Source organism: Salmo salar, chromosome 17 (assembly GCF_965601325.2).
Source record: "Salmo salar chromosome 17, fSalSal1, whole genome shotgun sequence".
In the NCBI taxonomy this organism is placed as follows: Eukaryota; Metazoa; Chordata; class Actinopteri; order Salmoniformes; family Salmonidae; genus Salmo; species Salmo salar.
Genome location: NC_138307.1, coordinates 67347744 through 67371618, shown reverse-complemented (window position 1 = coordinate 67371618; position 23875 = coordinate 67347744). Strand labels below are relative to the sequence as shown.

The window sequence follows — 23875 nt, the reverse complement described above, 5'->3', positions numbered from 1 at the left end:
ACATAGGCAGCAACGTGCACACAGAATTGCACACAAGTACTGTATAATGACGTACCTATGAACAACACACAAACACACACACACACACACACACACACACACACACACACACACACACACACACACACACACACACACACACACACACACACACATAGACAAACAGGTTGCCATAAAGGCGATACAGACAGCACAATATCAGTACTGTAACACCAACCACTACACATGACTTGAAAAGCCTCACATTCAGCCTTGAAGCGGCCCTAGTCGACTTAGATGAGCTGTGAGCTGCTTTATTGGGTGATCCACAGTCCCCCATCATCCCTCTCTCCTCCCCTCCTCATCCCATTGGGAATACCATGGAACACTTGATACGGAGCGATGTTGACACAGACGAGATGATCACTGACACCCCCCACCCCCTCTCTTCTCCCTCTTCTCTCTATACACACAGATGTCCACGATCTTACCCACAATACCCGGGGAGAGTGGGCGCAGATGGCTTCTCTGGGGTTAAGGTTCGAAGTGGCATCCTATTCCCGACATAGTACACTACTGATGACTAGGACCCATAGAGCCCCAGTCAAAAGTAGTGCACTACGTAGGGTTAATAGTGTGCCATTTAGGGCGATATTCTAGCCGCCCGTCAATCAGGGCTCAGAGGAGATCACAGTCCAGACTGCCAGTGGGGACGGTGATGGAAGAGCTAGGGTGTTGCAGGGTGCTGAGACATGGGTTTTTAATGTACCTGTAATTTCTGTACAGGCCATATGTCTACAGTATGTCCAGGTGTGTCTGATACAAGGAGTGTGGTCTGAATGGAAGCAGATACGTAGAAGGGCAGAATCCAACCCCCGAAAAACTGTTAGCGACGCATCAATTATTTATCATCATGCTCACATATCTTAATCATTCTTTTAGATTTTCTTGGAACGTTTTTTGACCAGGTTGTTTGGTTGAGTAGCAATTCTGATTTGTATTGAGGAACCAGAGGCAAAAACATAGCAACACTGTTGTCTTCTGAGTTGGTTATTTTTGTTGGTGTAATGAAGGCTGGCTCGGCTTTATCTCAGCAGTCTCAACATGCTGTTACTACTGCATGTGTCATCAAAAGTTACCTTTGGTGATAAACGTTTCAGAGGTTTTGTCTCAGGTTGGAGGATGTTTAGTTGACCTGACAGGTTTATAGGAACTTACTGTCCTGCCACCACCTGCTGTTTATCGCTATGCCTCTGCACTCACTGTACTACACATCTTAACTGACCACACACAGCCCTGTCCCGAATGCCTATAAAATATTCAGCCAATCATACGCTTGGGCAGCTTTTGCGCCATGCTGAGATTGGGTCACGCAGTGTCCACCTTAGAGGCCTCACGCCATGCCTGACCAGATCTGTGTGACATCCCAATGGACAGTTTTTGGTGAACCTTATTAGAAGTGTCTAGCTTGAGAAATCTGAACTCCCAGAACTTAAATTCTTCATCTGTCTATGTCACTTTACCAGGAACACAGTCATACAATACTCTGTTGTGCCACAATTCATTTGCTGTTGGTTATAACCGTAACATTGACTATGGACATGCAGCGTATCTAAATTGAAGCTCTTTAGATATGTTTGTCTGTCTATTCTAGGGTTGCTTAATTCCTGTCACTTTCCCAAAACTCTCCGGATTTCCCAGAAATCCTGGTTGGGAGGTTACTGGAATTATGAGAGAATAAGCTGGAAATCCAGGAATCCTCCAACCACGATTTCTGGAAAAGCAGGGAATTTGGGGAAAATTACTGGAACTGTTTAACCCTAGTCTGTCTGTCTGTCTGTCTGTCTACCCACCCACCCATCCATTCATCCATCTGTCCACCTTTCTTCCTCTTCCATCCATCCGTTTGTCTGTCTATCTGATTTAGACTCACCCATGCTCTGTCCTCTGTGTGTGTTTCAGAGATGGTAGAGTCCAGTAACCTCATCACTTTCAACGGCCTCACCAACAGCTCCGGCTACGACACCTTCCTATTGGACGAGGAGAGAGGAAGACTGTTGGTGGGTGCCGAGGACCATGTCTTCTCCTTCGACTTGGTCAATCTCAACAGAGAGCACAAACAGGTAAGAGTCCTACTCTTCGACCGCACACAAGGTCAACGTTATGAAGACAACACAATGACCACACAGACCACACAAAACCAACATTTGCTCTATGGGTCTTGCATCAATACAGACATACAATGGACCGCTTATTCTCAATCCTTCCAGTAAAAGGCACATATACATTAAATAAAATAAACCTACTTTTAAGGAGTGGATATTGATTCAGACAGGAGGTCCAGTGTATAGGCAAGCCGTCCATTTAGTAACTGCCAATGAAAACACATAATAGAAAATCTATGGAGTTATGGAAGGGACCTCACTGCCAAATCAAACTCTGAGAGAAGAAGACTTGGACCGCATTTCCCATAATACTGAAAAGCTGAAAGCTGTCTGAACTTTCCTATGATGATCTCTATGAATAATTAGCAAAAGGAAGTGAGGATGCTTGAGTAATTAGAATGCACTTCTCAGCTGTATATGGCAGAGCTATGTATTTACATGTTTTTCATTGGGATGATTTTCCTCTGTGCAGATGGTTGGGGGACAGGAATATAATTGAATAAATGTAATTAAACCAGTTGGCGAGCCGGATTCCATTTGACTAGATCTGCTATATGGCATGATCAGGATTTAGGTTCACGTTATATCCAAACCTATCCTAATTGGATGTTTGGATCTCTGAGTGCAGAGGTCATGCTCATTGACTAGTGAGCACAGAGTATGATGCTGATTGGCTAGTGAACATAGTGTGTTCAAATTTAAAAAATTGTTATTCGAGACCCACACTTGCTCCTCTCTCCATCTCTCTGGAGTCCATTACTGTGATTTCCTCCTTCCATCCCTTTCTCTCCATCGCTCTGTCTCTTTTTCCAGACAGGCCTGTTTATAATTCCATCAGTCCACCTGGAACAGGTTATAGGAGAGTTAAGAGTCTTTTTTACCTGATTCTGACAGCTATCACAGACATGGAGATTGATGTGAACAAGAAGCACTGAGGCACTGGAGAAACTACAAAGGCGCTTAAGTGCTGAAATACACACACACACACACACACACACACACACACACACACACACACACACACACACACACACACACACACACACACACACACACACACACACACACACACACACACACACACACACACACACACCCCCCTGTATGCATTGCAGAGGCTATTTAAATATAAGAGAATTACATAATTCTTTTGGGCCCTTGGCGCGGATGTGTTTTCCCTATTCAGATCTTTGATAATGCAGAGAAAGATAAGTGGAAAGGCGGTGATTTAGCAAATCTAATGCAATTACCCAGATGTGCACTGCAAGTCCCCTTGGTCTGACAGAACAGCTCAGCTGATCCTGAAGAGAGATACGCTATGAATAGAAGGATGTGTGTGTGTGTGTGTGTGTGTGTGTGTGTGTGTGTGTGTGTGTGTGTGTGTGTGTGTGTGTGTGTGTGTGTGTGTGGTGTGTGTGTGTGTGTGTGTGTGTGTGTGTGTGTGTGTGTGTGTGTGTGTGTGTTTGCTAACCTGCTATGTGTGGTGTTTTTTCTAGTGCCATGAGCATACCATGTGTGGGTGTGTACACATGTTCTAGCACCTACCTGCATTCTGGTACCTGCACCTCTATGACTTGTTGTACTCCTCAACTTTCATGTGTGTGGATGATTATTCCAGCTCTTATTACGAGTCCGGCCCAGCACATTATCTGTTTTTATAATTCAGGGAACACCGGCGGGACACACACACAATCTGTTTTTATAATTCAGGGAACACCGGCGGGACACACACACAATCTGTTTTTATAATTCAGGGGACACTGGCAGGGCCCCACACACGATCTGTATTTATAATTCAGGGGACACTGGCGGGACACACACACAATCTGTTTTTATAATTCAGGGGACACTGGCAGGGCCCCACACACGATCTGTTTTTATAATTCAGGGGACACTGGCAGGGCCCCACACACGATCTGTTTTTATAATTCAGGGGACACTGGCGGGACACACACACACACAATCTGTAGAAAGGTAGAGACAACAATACATCACACATAGCAGCCAGTAAGAGTGTCCATGATTGAATCTTCGAATGAAGAGATTGAGATAAAACTCAATGATGTTGTTGTTTATAATCTCTCTCAATGACACATTCTCTCCTCTGTTCCGAATTATAACACTCCCTCTCTCCTCCTCTCCATAGATCGCATGGCCAGCCACGCCCTCAAAGCGTGACGAGTGCAAATGGGCGGGGAAAGACCTCGGGGTAAGTTCTGCGAGTCACCTTATAACCACTTATGTCACTCTTATGTAGCCTGGCACAATAGATTGATACATGTGGTGTATGTTACCTGCAGGCTATACTTTAACTTGTCAGCACACAGCTTATGCAGGGGAATGTAACTAGTATGTCTGACATGCTGTTAGTGTGTTACCATTAGTAACCTACGTAACTAGTATGTCTGACATGCTGTTAGTGTGTTACCATTAGTAACCTACGTAACTAGTATGTCTGACATGTTGTTAGTGTGTTACCATTAGTAACCTACGTAACTAGTATGTCTGACATGCTGTTAGTGTGTTACCATTAGTAACCTACGTAACTAGTATGTCTGACATGTTGTTAGTGTGTTACCATTAGTAACCTACGTAACTAGTATGTCTGACATGTTGTTAGTGTGTTACCATTAGTAACCTACGTAACTAGCATGTCTGACATGCTGTTAGTGTGTTACCATTAGTAACCTACGTAACTAGTATGTCTGACATGTTGTTAGTGTGTTACCATTAGTAACCTACGTAACTAGTATGTCTGACATGCTGTTAGTGTGTTACCATTAGTAACCTACGTAACTAGTATGTCTGACATGTTGTTAGTGTGTTACCATTAGTAACCTACGTAACTAGTATGTCTGACATGCTGTTAGTGTGTTACCATTAGTAACCTACGTAACTAGTATGTCTGACATGTTGTTAGTGTGTTACCATTAGTAACCTACGTAACTAGTATGTCTGACATGTTGTTAGTGTGTTACCATTAGTAACCTACGTAACTAGCATGTCTGACATGCTGTTAGTGTGTTACCATTAGTAACCTACGTAACTAGTATGTCTGACATGTTGTTAGTGTGTTACCATTAGTAACCTACGTAACTAGCATGTCTGACATGCTGTTAGTGTGTTACCATTAGTAACCTACGTAACTAGTATGTCTGACATGTTGTTAGTGTGTTACCATTAGTAACCTACGTAACTAGCATGTCTGACATGTTGTTAGTGTGTTACCATTAGTAACCTACGTAACTAGCATGTCTGACATGCTGTTAGTGTGTTACCATTAGTAACCTACGTAACTAGTATGTCTGACATGTTGTTAGTGTGTTACCATTAGTAACCTACGTAACTAGCATGTCTGACATGCTGTTAGTGTGTTACCATTAGTAACCTACGTAACTAGTATGTTTGACATGTTGTTTGTGTGTTACCTGCAACATTAATAACCTATAATAACCATTAATAATTAATAACCATTAATAACCTGCAACATTAATAATAATATTTTTCCACGTCGTTTCAACGTCGTCAGATGGAAACATTTAGAAGATGTTTGTTGTGGAAATGATGTGGAAGCAACATTATGGCAACATTGATCCAAACTAGCATAGCTGTCGTTGCTAGTAGTTTCCATGACCTTGTGGTCCCCTGGAAGCGTTCCTTCCCCGCTGTGTGTGTTTGTTGGTTCAGAGAGCACACAACTCTCCTCTCGCTGTTGGCCGGTTGGCACGGCGGCAAGAACGCACTACATCACATCACTCTGTTTATTTATCTACCAATGTTCTGCATGCACAGCTGAACTCAGTGTGTGTGTCTGTGTGTTTGAGAGAGAGATGAAGTGAGTGTGTGTGGGTGTGCCGTCTGATTGTGTGCGTTATCTCAGAGAGAGAGAGAGACTGTGTGTGTTACTTATCAGATTGTGTGTGTTATCTCATGTGGGGTTTACACACAGCCCTCGTGTTGTATCTGCTTCTAATTTCATGGCTGAGTGTACATGCAGTGCAGGGGAGGGGGCTCTAGGATTATGTGGGATTACGTAGTTCAGTCCATAAATCACAGAGGTTCCACTTGGGTCATAGTCTGTGGCAGGTTTTTGGGTTATAAACACAGCACTGCCCAAACACAGATACAGACAGACATTCCTGCTGTACACATGACCAGATACACACACGTGTACTCTATAACACACACACACACACACACACACACACACACACACACACACACACACACACACACACACACACACACACACACACACACACCACACACACACACACACACACCCCCGATGCATGCGCACATTCACACACTTTGATGAGGCATTTGCATGCTGCAAAAATGTTTACTATAGAAAAAGAGGCGATGAAAGCTGCGTTTTTGTGGACACGAATGCTTGATTAGGACATTACAAAAGCATTCCTAGCTCCTAAGTGTTGAATTTCTCCACTCAATTTGGAGCCCTGGAACAAATGCAACAGTACAGCACTCTCTGCCCAAATGTCTTACTGGTGATTCACTGGGCTTCGTACAATATGACTCAATAGGTTTGGTATGATTCAGTCAGGAACGTGACTCATTTGATTCAGTTATGGATTATTGCCCATTCCCATAGCCCATGTGGACTTGTGGAGATCTGAGAGAGTTGATTATAGCGATGAGGGATCGATACAGTTACATATCGTGATATTATTGTTGGACGACGTTACATTGATATTTAAACTCAGTTGCCAGAGAGGAGGAAATTGCTCAGAGATTTCATCATGAGGCCAAGGGTGACTTTAAAACAGTTTGAGTTTAGGAGAAAACTGAGGATGGATCAACAACATTGTAGTTACTCCACAATACTAAGCTAATTGACAGAGTGAAAACAAGGAAGCCTGTACAGAATAAAAATATTCCAAAACATGCATCCTGTTTGCAACAAGGCACTAATATAATACTGAAAAAAATGTGGCAAAACAATTCACTTTTTGTAAATGGAATGCAGCTAAGCATAGGTAAAATCCTAGAAGAAAACTTGGTTCTGTCTGGGAGATGAATTCACCTTTCAGCAGGACAATAACCTAACACACAAGGCCAAATGTTCCTGAGTGGCCGAGATACAGCTTTGATTTAAATCTACTTGAAAATCTATGGCAAGACCTGAAAATGGTTGTCTAGCAATGATCAACAACCAACTTGACAGACCTTAAAGAATTTTGAAAAAGATAATGGGAAAATGTTGCACAATCCAGGAGTAGAAGGCTCTTAGAGACTTACCAAGATAGATTCACAGCTGTAATCAATGCTAAATGTGCTTCTACAAAGTATTGACTCAGGGGTGTGAATACTTATGTAAATGAGATATTTCTTAATTTTATTTTCAATACATTTGCAAAAAATCTAAAAAAACGTTTTTACTTGGGGTTCATTATGTGGTATTGTGTCAATTAAATCGATTTTGAATTCAGGCTATTACATATCAAAATCTGGAATAAGTCAAGGGGTATAAGTACTTTATGAAGGCAAAATGTTTCGACATCAAATAAAAAATCGAATCACACTACATATAGAATCACACTACATATAGAATCACACTACATATAGAATCACACTACATATAGAATCGCATTGCATATAGAATCAGACTACATATTGTAACGATCGTCGTATATAGTGGATCAAGGCGCAACTTTTATTAGAACACTTAATGAAACAAAACAAGAAAACGAACTAACGAACAGTAATGCATGCTAACCCTTGCAGTGCAAAAACAACTTCCCACAAAATTCCATGACAAAAACACCCCTCTTAAATAAGACCTTCAATTAGAAGCAATGAAGAGCAGCTGCTTCCAATTGAAGGTCAACCCCATCAACTAAACATAGAAATAGAAAGACTAAACTAGAACATAGAAATATACTAACATAGAACATTAACCAAAACCCCGAACACTGTAAACAAACACCCCTCTACATAAACACATATCCCGAACCACATAAAACAAACACCCCCTGCCATGTCCTGACCAAACTACAATAACAAATAACCCCTTTACTGTTCAGGACGTGACACATATAGAATCGCAATACATATAAAATCACACTACATACAGAATCACACTACATACAGAATCACACTACATATAGAATGACACTGCCTATAGAATCACACTACAAATAGAATCAAACTACAAATAGAATCACACTACAAATAGAATCGCAATGCATATAGAATCGCAATGCATATAGAATCACACTACATATAGAATCACACTACATATAGAATCACACTACATACAGAATCACACTACATATAGAATGACACTGCCTATAGAATCACACTACATATAGAATCACACTACATATAGAATCACACTACATACAGAATCACACTACATATAGAATGACACTGCCTATAGAATCACACTACATATAGAATCACACTGCATATAGAATCACACTACATATAGAATCACACTACATACAGAATCACACTACATATAGAATGACACTGCTTATAGAATCACACTACATATAGAATCACACTACATATAGAATCACACTACAAATAGAATCGCAATGCATATAGAATCACACTACATATAGAATCGCAATGCATGCAATACATATAGAATTGCAATATATATAGAATTGCAATACATATAGAATCACAATACATATAGAATCGCAATACATATAGAATGACACTACATATAGAATCACACTACATATAGAATCACACTACATATATATAATTTCAGCACCTAAATATTGTGATATGTAAGGGCTGTCTTTGTCGTCAGATGAAACAGAGAAGTCATCGTCGGAAAAGGTGGACCAATACGCAGCGGAGTGAGTGTTCATATTCAATATTTAATTAATAGAAACACTTTAAACAAAACACGAAAATGAACGACAGCCTACAGTTCAGCTAGGTACAAAACTAAACAGAAACAATTACCCACAAAACCCAAAGGAAAAACATGCTCCATATGTGTGACTCTCAATCAACAACAACGAACTTCAGCTGTGCCTGATTGGGAGCCACACACAGCCCAAAACACAGAAATACAAAAACCTAGAAAAAGAACATAGAACGCCCACCCAATGTAACACCCTGGCCTAACCAAAATAAAGAACAAAAAACCCCTCTCTATAGCCAGGGCGTTACAGTACCCCCCCCCCCCCCCCAAGGTGCGGACTCCGGCCGCAAAACCTGACACTGAAGGGGAGGGTCCGGGTGGGCCTTCTTACGGCGGCGGCTCAGGTGCGGGACGTGGCCTCTGTTCCACCCTTGGCGTCGCCCTCTTAGGTGGTGCACCTGGCCGCGCCGAAGGTCTGGTGGGCGACCCTGACCGCGCCCGGCTGGCGGGCGGCCCTGGTTGCGCCCGGCTGGCGGGCGGCGATGGCTGCGCCCGGCTGGCGGGCGGCGATGGCTGCGCCCGGCTGGCGGGCGTCCCTGGCGGCTCTGGCGGCACTGACCCAGGATTCACCAGGCTGAGGAGACATGTTAGAGGCCTGGCCCTAGGCGTAGGCACAGGACTCACCGGGCTGGCGGGCGGCTCTGACTGCTCTGGACAGGCGGGCGGCTCTGGCGGCTCCGGACAGGCGGGCGGCTCTGGCGGCTCCGGATAGGCGGGCGGCTCTGGCGGCTCCGGACAGGCGGAAGGCTCTGGCGACTCCTGACTGGCGGGCGGCTCTGGCGACTCCTGACTGGTGGGCGGCTCTGGCGACTCCTGACAGGCGGGCGGCTCTGGCGACTCCTGACTGGCGGGCGGCTCTGGCGGCTCCGGACTGGCGGGCGGCTCCGGACTGGCGAGACCCACTGGAGGCCTAGTCCTGGGAGGTGGCACAGGACAGACCAGGATGGGGAGACCCACTGGGGGCCTGGTCCTAGGAGGAGGCACAGGACGGACCAGGATGGGGAGACCCACTGGAGGCCTGGACCGAGGAGGAGGCACAGGATAAACCGGGCTGTGGGGGAGCACTGGAGTTCTGGTATGTACGCTCGACATGCTTACTCCAGGCTGAATGCCCACTTTGGCCCGGCACGGGCGGAGAGCAGGCATTGGGCGAACTGGACCCTCCCAGCGCTCTGGAGACACAGTACGCAACGCCAGCGCAGGATAACCTGGACCGAGGAGGCGCACTGGAGACCAGACGCGCTGAGCTGGCACCATCCACCCTGGCTCGATGCCTGCACTCGCATGGCACTTGCGGGGGGCTGGTATGTAGCGCACCGGGCTATGCACGCGCACTGGGGACACCGTGCGCCCCACAGCTTAACACGGTGTCTTACCAGTACCACGCTGCTTCCGGTAAGCACGGGGAGTTGGCTCAGGTCTACTGCCTGACTCCGCCAATCTCCCCGTGTGCCCCCCAAAAAATTTTTGGGGGGCCTGCCTCTCGTGTCTGCTGCGCTCCCTTTCCTCATACCAGCGCCTCTCAGCTATCGCTGCCTCGATCTCCCACTGCGGGCGGCGATAATCCCCAGCTTGAGCCCATGGTCCACCTTCGTCCAGTAATTCCTCCCATCTCCAGGAATCCTGAACGATCCTCTCCATTTTCTCCTAAGTCCATGAGTCCACATTCCTTTCCTTCTCCTGGTGCCTCGCCTTCCTCCGCTGCTTGGTCTTTTTGTGGTGGGTAATTCTGTAAGGGCTGTCTTCGTCGTCAGATGAAACAGAGAAGTCATCGTCGGAAAAGGTGGACCAAAACGCAGCGGAGTGAGTGTTCATATTCAATATTTAATTAATAGAAACACTTTAAACAAAACACGAACATGAACGACAGCCTACAGTTCTGCTAGGTACAAAACTAAACAGAAACAATTACCACAAAACCCAAGGGAAAAACATGCTCCTTAAGTGTGACTCCCAATCAACAACAACGAACTGGGAGCCACACACGGCCCAAAACACAGAAATACAAAAACCTAGAAAAAGAACATAGAACGCCCACCCAATGTAACACCCTGGCCTAACCAAAATAAAGAACAAAAAACCCCTCTCTATGGCCAGGGCGTTACATGATAATATCATATTGTGAGGTCCTTGGCAATTCCCAGCCCTAACAGACAAGTGATGCAGAAAATGTTGAATGGTTCAACACAGTGCAGAGTGAGTAATGATTCTCATTTAGTCCAGAAGTTATAGTTTTATCTGCAGACTGATGCATGTTAGGTTCACTGTGTGCTCTCTAAACACAGTCAACCATCTACCTTAAACAAAGCTGCCTACTAATTCCCCCTCCTTTATAGAGAAAGTAATCAGTTATTCCCAATAATGACCCTTCTCTCCCCAGAGGATGCAGTGGTATTCAGGTAACGACACAGTATGTGTGTAGAGAAGTCATTTTTCACCTAGAAAATTGCAGAGTAGCATGTCTGACTAGGCTGAGTAAATGTCTGTCAGAGCCTTGGCACACACACAACATGCACTCAATATTACACACACACACACACACACACACACACACACACACACACACACACACACACACACACACACACACACACACACACACACACACACACACACACACACACACACACACACACACACACACACACACACAGAGAGACACAAATGCCTGGCTGGAAATGAGTCTAACGACCATGAGAAAACCTAAACATCTCTGTCTGTCAGTAAGATAATTAATGAGACAGTTTACAATGTATATAATAGCAATGTGAGAATGATGGAGGAAGACATTGAAACGTTCCATTGCCCTGTTGTTGCCGGAACGTTGCCGGAATGTTAGGAAGCCCATAAGGTAAAGTCATTAAGAAGACGTTTACACAAGTAACCCTTGTAACGGTCAAGGTTGTGAACCATATAAGGTGGCGCATATCCGGGTTTGGTCTAACCACAGAAATACTTGTAATGTAGGAAGTGAATGCTGGTTGAATATAGACAGGGACACTGGAACTGTTGGTGTGACTATGGGTTAGTGATAATATCCTCTCCTGGGGTGACCTGTTGTTGTGACTATGGGTTAGTGATAATATCCTCTCCTGGGGTGACCTGTTGTTGTGACTATGGGTTAGTGATAATATCCTCTCCTGGGGAGACCTGTTGTTGTGACTATGGGTTAGTGATAATATCCTCTCCTGGGGTGACCTGTTGTTGTGACTATGGGTTAGTGATAATATCCTGGGGTGACCTGTTGTTGTGACTATGGGTTAGTGATAATATCCTCTCCTGGGGTGACCTGTTGTTGTGACTATGGGTTAGTGATAATATCCTGGGGTGACCTGTTGTTGTGACTATGGGTTAGTGATAATATCCTCTCCTGGGGTGACCTGTTGTTGTGACTATGGGTTAGTGATAATATTGTCACGGCTTTCGTCGTCGTCAGACGATATGGCGAAATCATCGTCGGAAAAGGAGGACCAATATGCAGCAGAATTGTGTTGGCTCATCTTGAATATTTATTAGACTCAAAATGAACATACAAAATAACAAAACAAACTCACGATATAGACAGTCGTCTCAGGCTCACATACGCTAGACAAGAAACAATCTCCCACAAATGACAAACACAAACACACCCTAATATATGGGACTCTCAATCAAAGGCAAAGAGAAAACACCTGCCTTCAATTGAGAGTCCCAACCCCAATGAATCAACCATAGAAACACACTCACTAGACTCCACATAGAAATACATAAACCATAAACCATAAACCCGGAAATACTAAATCAAACGCCCTTTTACCAAAACACCACCCCGAACCACATAAAACAAATACCCTCTGCCACGTCCTGACCAAACTACAATGACAATTAACCCTTATACTGGCCAGGACGTGACAGTACCCCCCCCCCCCCCCTAAAGGTGCTAACCCCGGAAGCACCTCAAGAAAAACAAAAACTCCAAACAACAACAAAAATCCCCCTAAAGTAAAGGGAGGGAAGGGAGGGTGGCTGCCGTCACTGACGGCACTTGTGCTACACCCCCCCTCCCCAACCCACCTATGCAGGTGGTGGTTCAGGCTCTTGACTGACGGGATGACGCACTTGAAGCCTGGTGCGTGGTGCTGGTACTGGACGTACCAGACTGGGAACACGTACCTCCAGGCTAGTGCGGGGAGCGGGAACAGGACGAGTCGGACTGGGCTGATGCACTTCCGGGTCCGCACGAGAGACAGGAACTGGAAACACCGGGCTATGGAGGCGCACAGGCGGTCTTGATCTTACCTCCTGCACAACCCGTCCTGGCTGGATGGAACTAGTAGCCCTGTACGAGCGGGCTGCTTGTACAGGGCGGACTGGGCTGTGCAGGGGCCTGATGGTAGCCATGCGTAGAGCGGGAGTTGGGTAGCCTGGTCGTCGGAGGCGTACCGGCGACCAGATGCGCTGCGCAGGCATCCTCCTACCAGGCTGGATGCCCACTCTAGCACGGCACCTGCGAGGGGCTGGAATGACGCGCACCGGACTGTGCGTGCGTATGGGTGAGAGTGCGCTCTTCAGCAAAACATGGCGCCCTCCACCTCATACGCTCCTCCATATAACCACGGGTAGCTGGCTTCTGGCTCTTCCTTGGCCTAGCCAAACTACCCGTGTGCCCCCCCAAAAAAAATTCTTGGGGGTGCCTCTCGTGCTTCAACGCCAGTCGTGTTCCTCGGAAACGTTCCCGGTCCTTACCAGCCATTCTCCATGGGCCCTCTCCGGCCATAACTTGATACCATGTCCATCTCTCCCGTTTGTCCAATTCAAAATCCCTCTGCTCCATCCTCTGCTGCTTGGTCCTGGTTTGGTGGGAGATTCTGTCACGGCTTTCGTCGTCGTCAGACGATATGGCGAAATCATCATCGGAAAAGGAGGACCAATACGCAGCAGAATTGTGTTGGCTCATCTTGAACATTTATTAGACTCAAAATGAACATACAAAATAACAAAACGAACTCACGATATAGACAGTCTTCTCAGGCTCACATACGCTAGACAAGAAACAATCTCCCACAAATGACAAACACAAACACACCCTAATATATGGGACTCTCAATCAAAGGCAAAGAGAAAACACCTGCCTTCAATTGAGAGTCCCAACCCCAATTAATCAACCATAGAAACACACTCACTAGACTCCACATAGAAATACATAAACATAGACCATAAACCAAAAACCCGGAAATACTAAATCAAACGCCCTTTTACCAAAATACCACCCCGAACCACATAAAACAAATACCCTCTGCCACGTCCTGACGAAACTACAATGACAATTAACCCTTATACTGGCCAGGACGTGACAAATATCCTCTCCTGGGGTGACCTGCTGTTGTGACTATGGTTTAGTGATAATATCCTGGGGTGACCTGTTGTTGTGACTATGGGTTAGTGATAATATCCTCTCCTGGGGTGACCTGTTGTTGTGACTATGGGTTAGTGATAATATCCTGGGTTGACCTGCTGTTGTGACTATGGGTTAGTGATAATATCCTCTCCTGGGGTGACCTGTTGTTGTGACTATGGGTTAGTGATAATATCCTGGGTTGACCTGCTGTTGTGACTATGGGTTAGTGATAATATCCTCTCCTGGGGTGACCTGTTGTTGTGACTACGGGTTAGTGATAATATCCTCTCCTGGGGTGACCTGTTGTTGTGACTATGGGTTAGTGATAATATCCTCTCCTGGGGTGACCTGGTGTTGTGACTATGGGTTAGTGATAATATCCTGGGTTGACAGTTAAAGTTTAACTCAAGGTTGATATCCTTCAAACCTGTCCAGTTAGATATCAATGACTTTTAGCAGCCATCACACAAAGAGGCTAGTTATTCAAAATCTGGTATTTCATGTTGACAGAGGAAGACCTTATGGTGGAAACAGGTTACACGCTAAGTTAGTGTAACTTTTGACCATCTTATTGTTGGATAATATGTTGTACTGTATATGGTTGAAGATAGGCCAAGGTATACATACTATATCTTCTGTGAGTGATATACTCCATGAATGGTTTATTTTCTATTTTCTCTTGTTTGTTGAACTATCAGCCTTTTAAAAAAAACTTTTGACCCTTCCACTGTCCTAGCTTACTTATTAGCGAAGCAAGGAAATAAATGAAATGTCTCATTGCTGTGAGGGACAGGGAAGCCTGAGCAGTTAGCATCCCTGAGACTAGAGGTGGCTCTGTGTAGACAGAACATAAACCTTGGGTTTAGGATTTTTATTGACACAGAAGGTCCATATTTATTTTCTTAATGACCCGGGAAAGAGATACGTGTGTGTGTGTGTGTATTAACCTGGAATGGGCTTTGTGTGTGTGTGTGTGTGTGTGTGTGTCGTGTGTGTGTGTGTGTGTGTGTGTGTGTGTGTGTGTGTGTGTGTGTGTGTGTGTGTGTGTGTGTGTGTGTGTGTGTGTGTGTGTGTGTGTGTGTGTGTGTGCATGTGTGTCAGTCAACTCAAGGTGTGTATTCCTCATCAATGAATCGTGCCTTCATCTTTTTAGCATGTGTGTACCCTACTGAACCCTATAGAAGACTTACCAGAGGACAAGAACATGAACTAATCCCATTCATTAGGGTTAGCATAAACAGTCTCCCAGCACTGGGACTATCCACATGTGCTGAGGCTGGGAGTCCAAATACCTTCAGTAAATTCAACCAGATGGATCACTACAGATCTGACGGGAATACACACACACGGACGGACGAACTGACGGACACACACACAAACACACACGCACTAACGCACACGGATGGACAGACAGACGGACACACACACACACACATACACACACACGGACGGGACACACATGGAAACACACACGGACGGACGGGTCATTAAAGATCTGATGTGAACATGGGATGCATCCCAAATGGGTCTACCTATGGTCCCTGGTCAAACAGAGTGTACGAGGTGCATTTAGGACACAGTCATGGCCTGATTTAGCTCACAGGTGGCATTTCCTTCAGCAAAACTGAACGCCACTTCATTTCACAAGCAATTTACCACAGCAACGGGAACTGGAAACTCCTACTTCAGATTGCTGGAGCTTTCCAGTAGTGCCAACTACCAAGTCTTATTCATGCCTGGAGTGATCAAATCTGAAGATGTTTTAGGTTGCACCTACAGCACTTTAAGACAGCTGAAGCGCACACACATATTTTCCTCACTATGTCCTGTAGTAACCTCTGTATTCTACACTGCGTGCACAATTATTAGGCAAGTGAGTATTCTGATCTTATCATTGTATCTATTCACATTTTCGAACTCCAAACCATATAAACTTGAATGCTTATTGGATTTAATCATTTTCAGGTGATATGTATTTGTGTAATGAGGGAGGGTGTGGCGAAAGTGAATAACACCTTATATCAAGGTGTGCATAATTATTAGGCAGCCTCATTACCTCAGGTAAAATGGGCCAAAAAAGAAATTTAACTGACACTGAAAAACCAAAAATGTAAAATGCCTTTCAGACGGATGCGACACTCTTTAAATAGCTAAACTATTGAGGTGTGACCACCGGACATTCAAACGTTTTGTTGCAAATAGTCAACTGGGGCGCAAAAAACGCATGGGGAAGAAAAGGCGCAAATTAACTGCAAAAGACTTGAGAAGAATTAAACGTCAAACTACCAGGAACCCATTATCCTCCAGTGCCACCGTATTCCAGAACTGCAACCTACCTGGAGTGTTCAGAAGTACAAGGTGTAAAGTGCTCAGAGACATGGCCAAGGTCAAGAAGACTGAAACAAGACCACCACTGAATAAGATTCACAAGTTGAAGCGTCAACATTGGGCAAAGAAATACCTGAAGACAGAATTTTCAAAGGTTTTATGGACAGATGAAATGAAAGTGACTCTTGATGGACCAAATGGATGGGCCCGTGGCTGGATCAGTAATGGACACAGGGCACCACTTTGAGTCAGGTGCCAGCAAGGTGAAGGAGGGGTACTGGTATGGGCTGCTATCATTGAGGATGAGGTAGTTGGACCTTTTTGGGTTGAAGATGGACTGAAACTCAACTCCCAAACCTACTGCCAGTTTCTGGAAGATTCTTTCGTCAAACAGTGGTACAGGAAAAAGTCCTCAGTATTCTAGAAGGCCATGATCTTTATGCAGGACAATGCTCCATCACATGCATCCAACTACTCCACTGCTTGGCTAGCCAGCAAGGGCCTCAAAGATGCCTGAATAATGACCTGGCCCCCTTCCTCACCTGACTTAAATCCTATTGAGAACTTGTGGGCCCTTCTCAAACGTGAGATTTACAGTGATGGAAGACAATGCACCTTTTTGAACAGCATTTGGGAGGCTGTGGTTGCTGCTTCAGCGAAAGTTGATCGTGAACAGATCAAGAAACTGACAGACTCCATGGATGGAAGGCTCATGGCAGTTATTGAAAATAAGGGTGGCTATATTGGTCACTGAATATTTTTGAAAGGCCAAAAATGTTATATAATTGTCATTTTGTGTTACTTATCTGTTATACTTACTCTAAAAATTATTTTTGTAATTTAGTTGCCTAATAATTCTGCACACTAATAGTTGCCAAAAAATTGTGCACACTTATATATTTCACTGAGAAAGACAAAACTCACTTTTCCTTTGTTAAACATTCAGGTTTGAGGTTCAATAACATTTTGGATTGACTGAGAGCATTGTGTTTGTTCAACAATGAAATGAATCCCGAGGAATACAATTTGCCTAATAATTGTGCACGCAGTGTAGAGCTACTTTGGTAGGCAGAATGTGGTAGCTCAGCTGATCAAGATAACTGCAGATAAGGCACTTAAAATAACGATTGAACTGCAATCAGCAAAACTGGACAATCATTGGTTCGAAGTAGTTACTCGCATATTAACTGAATCGTTGCTTAATTTGCTTAGTTGTAGCTGTATATAATTACACAGATACAATAAATGCTAGATGCTATGTGGACACTTAAAGATGGACTACGCAGTATGGGGTAACAGCGCCACTGGCCACACCACCGTTGTTATTGTTTTTGTTGCCGAGCTGAGGAGCGTCATGCAGCATGGAAAAACAAATAGCAGTACATAGTGTGCTCTTCTGTTTCCAGTAACTTCTTTGTTGTTGTAATATCCCAAACAGACATGGCTGTTTCATCATTAAGGATTCCAGCTTTAACATGTGAGTGTTGTTTGTTTGAGAGTTTGAGACTGATCAGATGTTTTTTTATTGTTTTATTTAACTAGGCAAGTCAGTTAAGAACAAATTCTTATTTACAATGACGGCCTACCTCGGCCAAACCCTAACCCAGGGTTTGGTCGGGTTAGAGTCTCTATGAGACTCCCAATCACGGCCAGTTGTGATACAGACTGGAATCAAACCAGGGTCAGTAGTGAAACCTCTAGCAATGAGATGCAGTGCCTTAGACCGCTGTGCCACTCGGGAGCCCAAGTTGATGAGATGTTGATGAGGTGTTTGTCTCTCGTCTCCTGTCAGAAAGAATGTTCCAACTTCATCCGAGTGCTCCAGCCCTACAACTCCACCCACCTGTATATCTGTGGTACAGGGGCCTTCCACCCCATCTGTGCCTACCTGGAGATGGGCAAACGGGCAGAGGTAAGGGGCAACAACACACACACACACACACCGCCCCCTCTAACCTCCAGTAGAATCTAAATTGCAACAAGACAAGGGACTAGATAATTATTTTCTGTTGTGACTATTTCCCACTCATTCAGTGTTTCTAATCAATGATTTCATTTGTGCAAAGTGGGGGAAAAAAGCTCATTACACAGGCCCACATTAACAAGCGGAAATCGTTCTCCCACACAACAGTTTAATCAATCATCTTGATAAGCAGATGCAGCTTAATCAATGTTCCAAAGGGGGGGAAACCACTATCTTGTCCTGCATTAATATAATGGGGTCTGTGTGTGAGCTTGTGTGTGTGTGTGTGTGTGTGTGTGTGTGTGTGTGTGTGTGTGTTGTGTGTGTGTGTGTGTGTGTGTGTGTGTGTGTGTGTGTGTGTGTGTGTGTGTGTGTGTGTGTGTGTGTGTGTGTGTGTGTGTGTGTGTGTATACCATGGTGCTATTTTACATAGATTGACGGGGTCTGTCAGTCATTAATAAACATCTACAAGGGTCCATAAGGTACAGCTCTACTCCACAGTACGTGGTTTCAGGTCTCTAATGACACACTGTTTCCCATCAAGTGCACTAATTAGACACACTATTCCCCATTTAGTGAACTTCTTGCAAACCATATTCCTTCTGTAGTGCACTAATATGACACTCTACCCTATATAGTGCGCAAGTTTGTGTCATTTGCGTGTTGTTTTGGAATGTTCTAGATGGGCTTCCTACGGGCTATTCTTAAACACTGATCTTTCCCTTCAGGACAACATCTTTCGACTGGAGTCATCCCACTTCGAGAACGGCCGGGGGAAAAGCCCCTACGACCCCAAGATGCTCTCTGCGTCCATCATGTTAGGTGAGTCCGACTAATCCCACTCGTGATTGGTTTGAGTTTGCCAGTGGACTTCCTGACACTTAACATCTCTCATTGGCTGCTTGTTGCTGTCCCTGGTGTCTGATTGGCAGATGGAGAGCTGTACTCTGGCACGTCGGCAGACTTCATGGGAAGGGACTTTGCCATCTTCCGTACCCTGGGGGAGCATCATCCTATCAGGACTGAGCAACATGACTCTAGATGGCTCAATGGTACAACACAGTGATTTAATATCTTCTTTATTTATCCTTAATTATACAGCTCGATCACATTAAAGCAAATTGCTATTTTCCAAGGGAGAAATCATGTAAGACAGTTCTGATTAAATTGTGTTTGCAGAGGTATAACTGATTGAAATGAACAAGAGGGAACTGTTGATGATATGACACAGTAGGTCAAACAACCTTTATAGGCTGAAATTATATGAATCAGCCCTTTTTATTGGTCGATAGGAGAGGGGGCTCTTGATAGTATAATATAGATATGATACACTTTATCCGTTAAAGCGCATCAAAGGAACCTTCTCATTGGTCAATTGGCGAGAGGACGCAATTCATTGGTTTAAATAACTGTCGGACAGAGCTTAGTCCCATCTACAAGTCCTGAGTATCTCTGATTCCCATTCAAAGACAGACATAGATATCAGATCCCATTCATAAAGTCAGTGTGTATATGAATGTGTGTGGCTGCTGGTGCTGGGGAGATTAGCCAGGGGTGGGAAGGAGAGGAGCCCTTACTCTGTCAGTCTGTCTACATAGCCAAGGACTTACTAGCTGCCGCACAAAAGGTCAATTTATGTTTTTTTTCCCGCCGTCCATATTCTTTCCCATGGAGTTAATCCCCTCAGCTGTTTCCGGCAGCGACGTCAAATTTCAACCCCCCACCACTCCTTTACAGCCCCACGTCCCATTCACAGAACAGTGAACCCCCCAAATCCACTCCATGGTGATGAATGCCGTGACATATTCAGAAAGAGCGATTTACCCAAAAGGTAATCTTCTCACCTTAATCCTCCTATTGTCTGTTGGCTTCTCCATCCATTGGCTCCGGATAAATCCTCTCTGGTTATTGTAATTTGGGGATTACCAAAATGGATTCTATTCTATTCTAGACTCTAGACTAGTATGAATGGTAAGCATGGTGTTCATACTTCAGAGAGAATCCTTCATGGCTATGTGAATAGGTATGCACTTCAGAAGGCTTCAGACCCTAGGTTGGCCAGACAGACTTTGGCCAAGACATTTATTTACACATCCTCCCGATCTGTTAACACTCCTAACTCGGGTTTATAGTTAAGCCCACGACCAATGAAGTGGCCTTTGTCCGACATTAAATGTATTGAATGGCATGAGTGCAGCCGTCGTCTGTGTGTGTGTGTGTGTGTGTGTGTGTGTGTGTGTGTGTGTGTGTGTGTGTGTGTGTGTGTGTGTGTGTGTGTGTGTGTGTGTGTGTGTGTGTGTGTGTGTGTGTGGAGCTTACCGCCACCGTAACACTGCCCCGCTTGTTGCTCTCTCTCTAACTCAGTTGGGTTGGCGAAACGCCATCTCGCCTTTCCCGTGCCAACGCCTCCGTGACTGACTGCTCCCAGATCAGTTTTCCGTAAAGAGCTCTATCCCTCTAGCTGGGGATATTCAAACCCTAGGCACTTGGCTCAAGTCATTTAGCAGTTTGATTTCCTCGCACTCCGAAAGCTGTAATCGATTTATTAGGGCTTTGTCCCAAGAGACACCCTATTCCCTATGTAGTGCACCCTATGGACCCTGGTCAAAAGAAGTGCACTATGTAGGGAATAGGGTGCCATTTGGGACACATCCTGAAGTGTATATTACATAGAATCAGTCATATGTGTTTGTATGGAGGTGTCTTCTAATAGGGGTTATGGAGGACTGGAGGATGGAGGTGTCTTCTAATAGGGGTTATGGAGGACTGGAGGATGGAGGTGTCTTCTAATAGGGGTTATGGAGGACTGGAGGATGGAGGTGTCTTCTAATAGGGGTTATGGAGGACTGGAGGATGGAGGTGTCTTCTAATAGGGGTTATGGAGGACTGGAGGATGGAGGTGTCTTCTAATAGGGGTTATGGAGGACTGGAGGATGGAGGTGTCTTCTAATAGGGGTTATGGAGGACTGGAGGATGGAGGTGTCTTCTAATAGGGGTTATGGAGGACTGGAGGATGGAGGTGTCTTCTAATAGGGGTTATGGAGGACTGGAGGATGGAGGTGTCTTCTAATAGGGGTTATGGAGGACTGGAGGATGGAGGTGTCTTCTAATAGGGGTTATGGAGGACTGGAGGATGGAGGTGTCTTCTAATAGGGGTTATGGAGGACTGGAGGATGGAGGTGTCTTCTAATAGGGGTTTTGGAGGACTGGAGGATGGAGGTGTCTTCTAATAGGGGTTATGGAGGACTGGAGGATGGAGGACATGGTGGATTTAGATAGTGGTTGGTTTAATGTGGATATGAGGGTTTCATGGTTAAGCCCTTGTGAAAATTAGTCATTGTTTGTTTAGTCATTGTTTGTTTGCGTGCTCATGTATCTGTGTTTGCACATATGTGTTGGAATGTGTGATCATGTGTGTTAGCAGTTTGTGTGTGAGTGTGTGTTAGCAGTTTGTGTGTGTGTGTGTGTACCCATGTAATTGTTGACGTGTGTGTGTGTGTGTGTGTGTGTGTGTGTGTGTGTGTGTGTGTGTGTGTGTGTGTGTGTGTGTGTGTGTGTGTGTGTGTGTGTGTGTGTGTGTGTGTGTGTGTGTGTCAGACCCCAGGTTTGTAGGTGTAAACCTGATCCCTGAGAGTGACAACCCTGAAGATGATAAGATATTCCTGTTCTTCAAAGAGAACGCCATGGACGGAGAACACACTGGCAAGGCCACTATCGCCCGCATAGGACAACTGTGTAAGGTAACAACACACACACAAACACACACACAGCATCCCATGCACACACACTGGCATGCACAGATAGACACGCACACACTGGCATGCACAGTCAGACACGCGAACACACATGGACGCATGGACACGCACTCACATCATGGATATATTAAACTCACACACACATCATGGATATATTAAACTCACACACATCATGGATATATTAAACTCTCTCACATCATGGATATATTAAACTCACACACATCATGGATATATTAAACTCTCACACACATCATGGATATATTAAACTCTCACACACATCATGGATATATTAAACTCTCACACACATCATGGATATATTAAACTCTCACACACATCATGGATATATTAAACTCTCACACACATCATGGATATATTAAACTCTCACACATCATGGATATATTAAACTCTCTCACACATCATGGATATATTAAACTCTCACACACATCATGGATATATTAAACTCTCACACACATCATGGATATATTAAACTCTCACACACATCATGGATATATTAAACTCTCACACACATCATGGATATATTAAACTCTCACACACATCATGGATATATTAAACTCACACACACATCATGGATATATTAAACTCTCTCACACATCATGGATATATTAAACTCTCACACACATCATGGATATATTAAACTCACACACATCATGGATATATTAAACTCACACACATCATGGATATATTAAACTCTCACACATCATGGATATATTAAACTCTCACACATCATGGATATATTAAACTCACACACATCATGGATATATTAAACTCATACACACATCATGGATATATTAAACTCACACACATCATGGATATATTAAACTCACACACATCATGGATATATTAAACTCACACACATCATGGATATATTAAACTCTCACACACATCATGGATATATTAAACTCTCACACACATCATGGATATATTAAACTCTCTCACATCATGGATATATTAAACTCTCACACACATCATGGATATATTAAACTCTCACACACATCATGGATATATTAAACTCTCTCACATCATGGATATATTAAACTCTCACACATCATGGATATATTAAACTCTCACACACATCATGGATATATTAAACTCTCACACACATCATGGATATATTAAACTCTCACACACATCATGGATATATTAAACTCTCACACACATCATGGATATATTAAACTCTCACACACATCATGGATATATTAAACTCTCACACACATCATGGATATATTAAACTCTCACACACATCATGGATATATTAAACTCTCACACACATCATGGATATATTAAACTCTCACACATCATGGATATATTAAACTCTCACACATCATGGATATATTAAACTCTCACACTCATCATGGATATATTAAACTCTCACACACATCATGG

The 23875-nt window shown here is 44.2% G+C and overlaps 1 protein-coding gene and 1 long non-coding RNA gene across 2 annotated transcripts in view; one reads left to right on the top strand and one right to left on the bottom strand.

Annotated features, from left to right (window-relative positions):
• Positions 1-20697, bottom strand: part of LOC123728256 (uncharacterized) — a 24820-nt gene extending 4123 nt beyond the window's left edge. The window contains exons 1-2 of the long non-coding RNA XR_006760172.2: positions 20561-20697; positions 1913-2009 (exon numbers count right to left, since the gene is read on the bottom strand). This is a non-coding gene — a long non-coding RNA (uncharacterized LOC123728256). The remainder of the gene's footprint in view (positions 1-1912; positions 2010-20560) is intronic.
• The window catches only part of LOC106609664 (semaphorin-3aa-like), a 60875-nt gene that overhangs the window by 22029 nt on the left and 14971 nt on the right, over positions 1-23875 (top strand). The window contains exons 2-7 of the mRNA XM_082964036.1: positions 1942-2102; positions 4291-4353; positions 18546-18665; positions 19445-19538; positions 19649-19768; positions 22314-22456. Of these exons, the coding sequence (XP_082820162.1) occupies positions 1942-2102; positions 4291-4353; positions 18546-18665; positions 19445-19538; positions 19649-19768; positions 22314-22456 (701 nt within the window). The remainder of the gene's footprint in view (positions 1-1941; positions 2103-4290; positions 4354-18545; positions 18666-19444; positions 19539-19648; positions 19769-22313; positions 22457-23875) is intronic.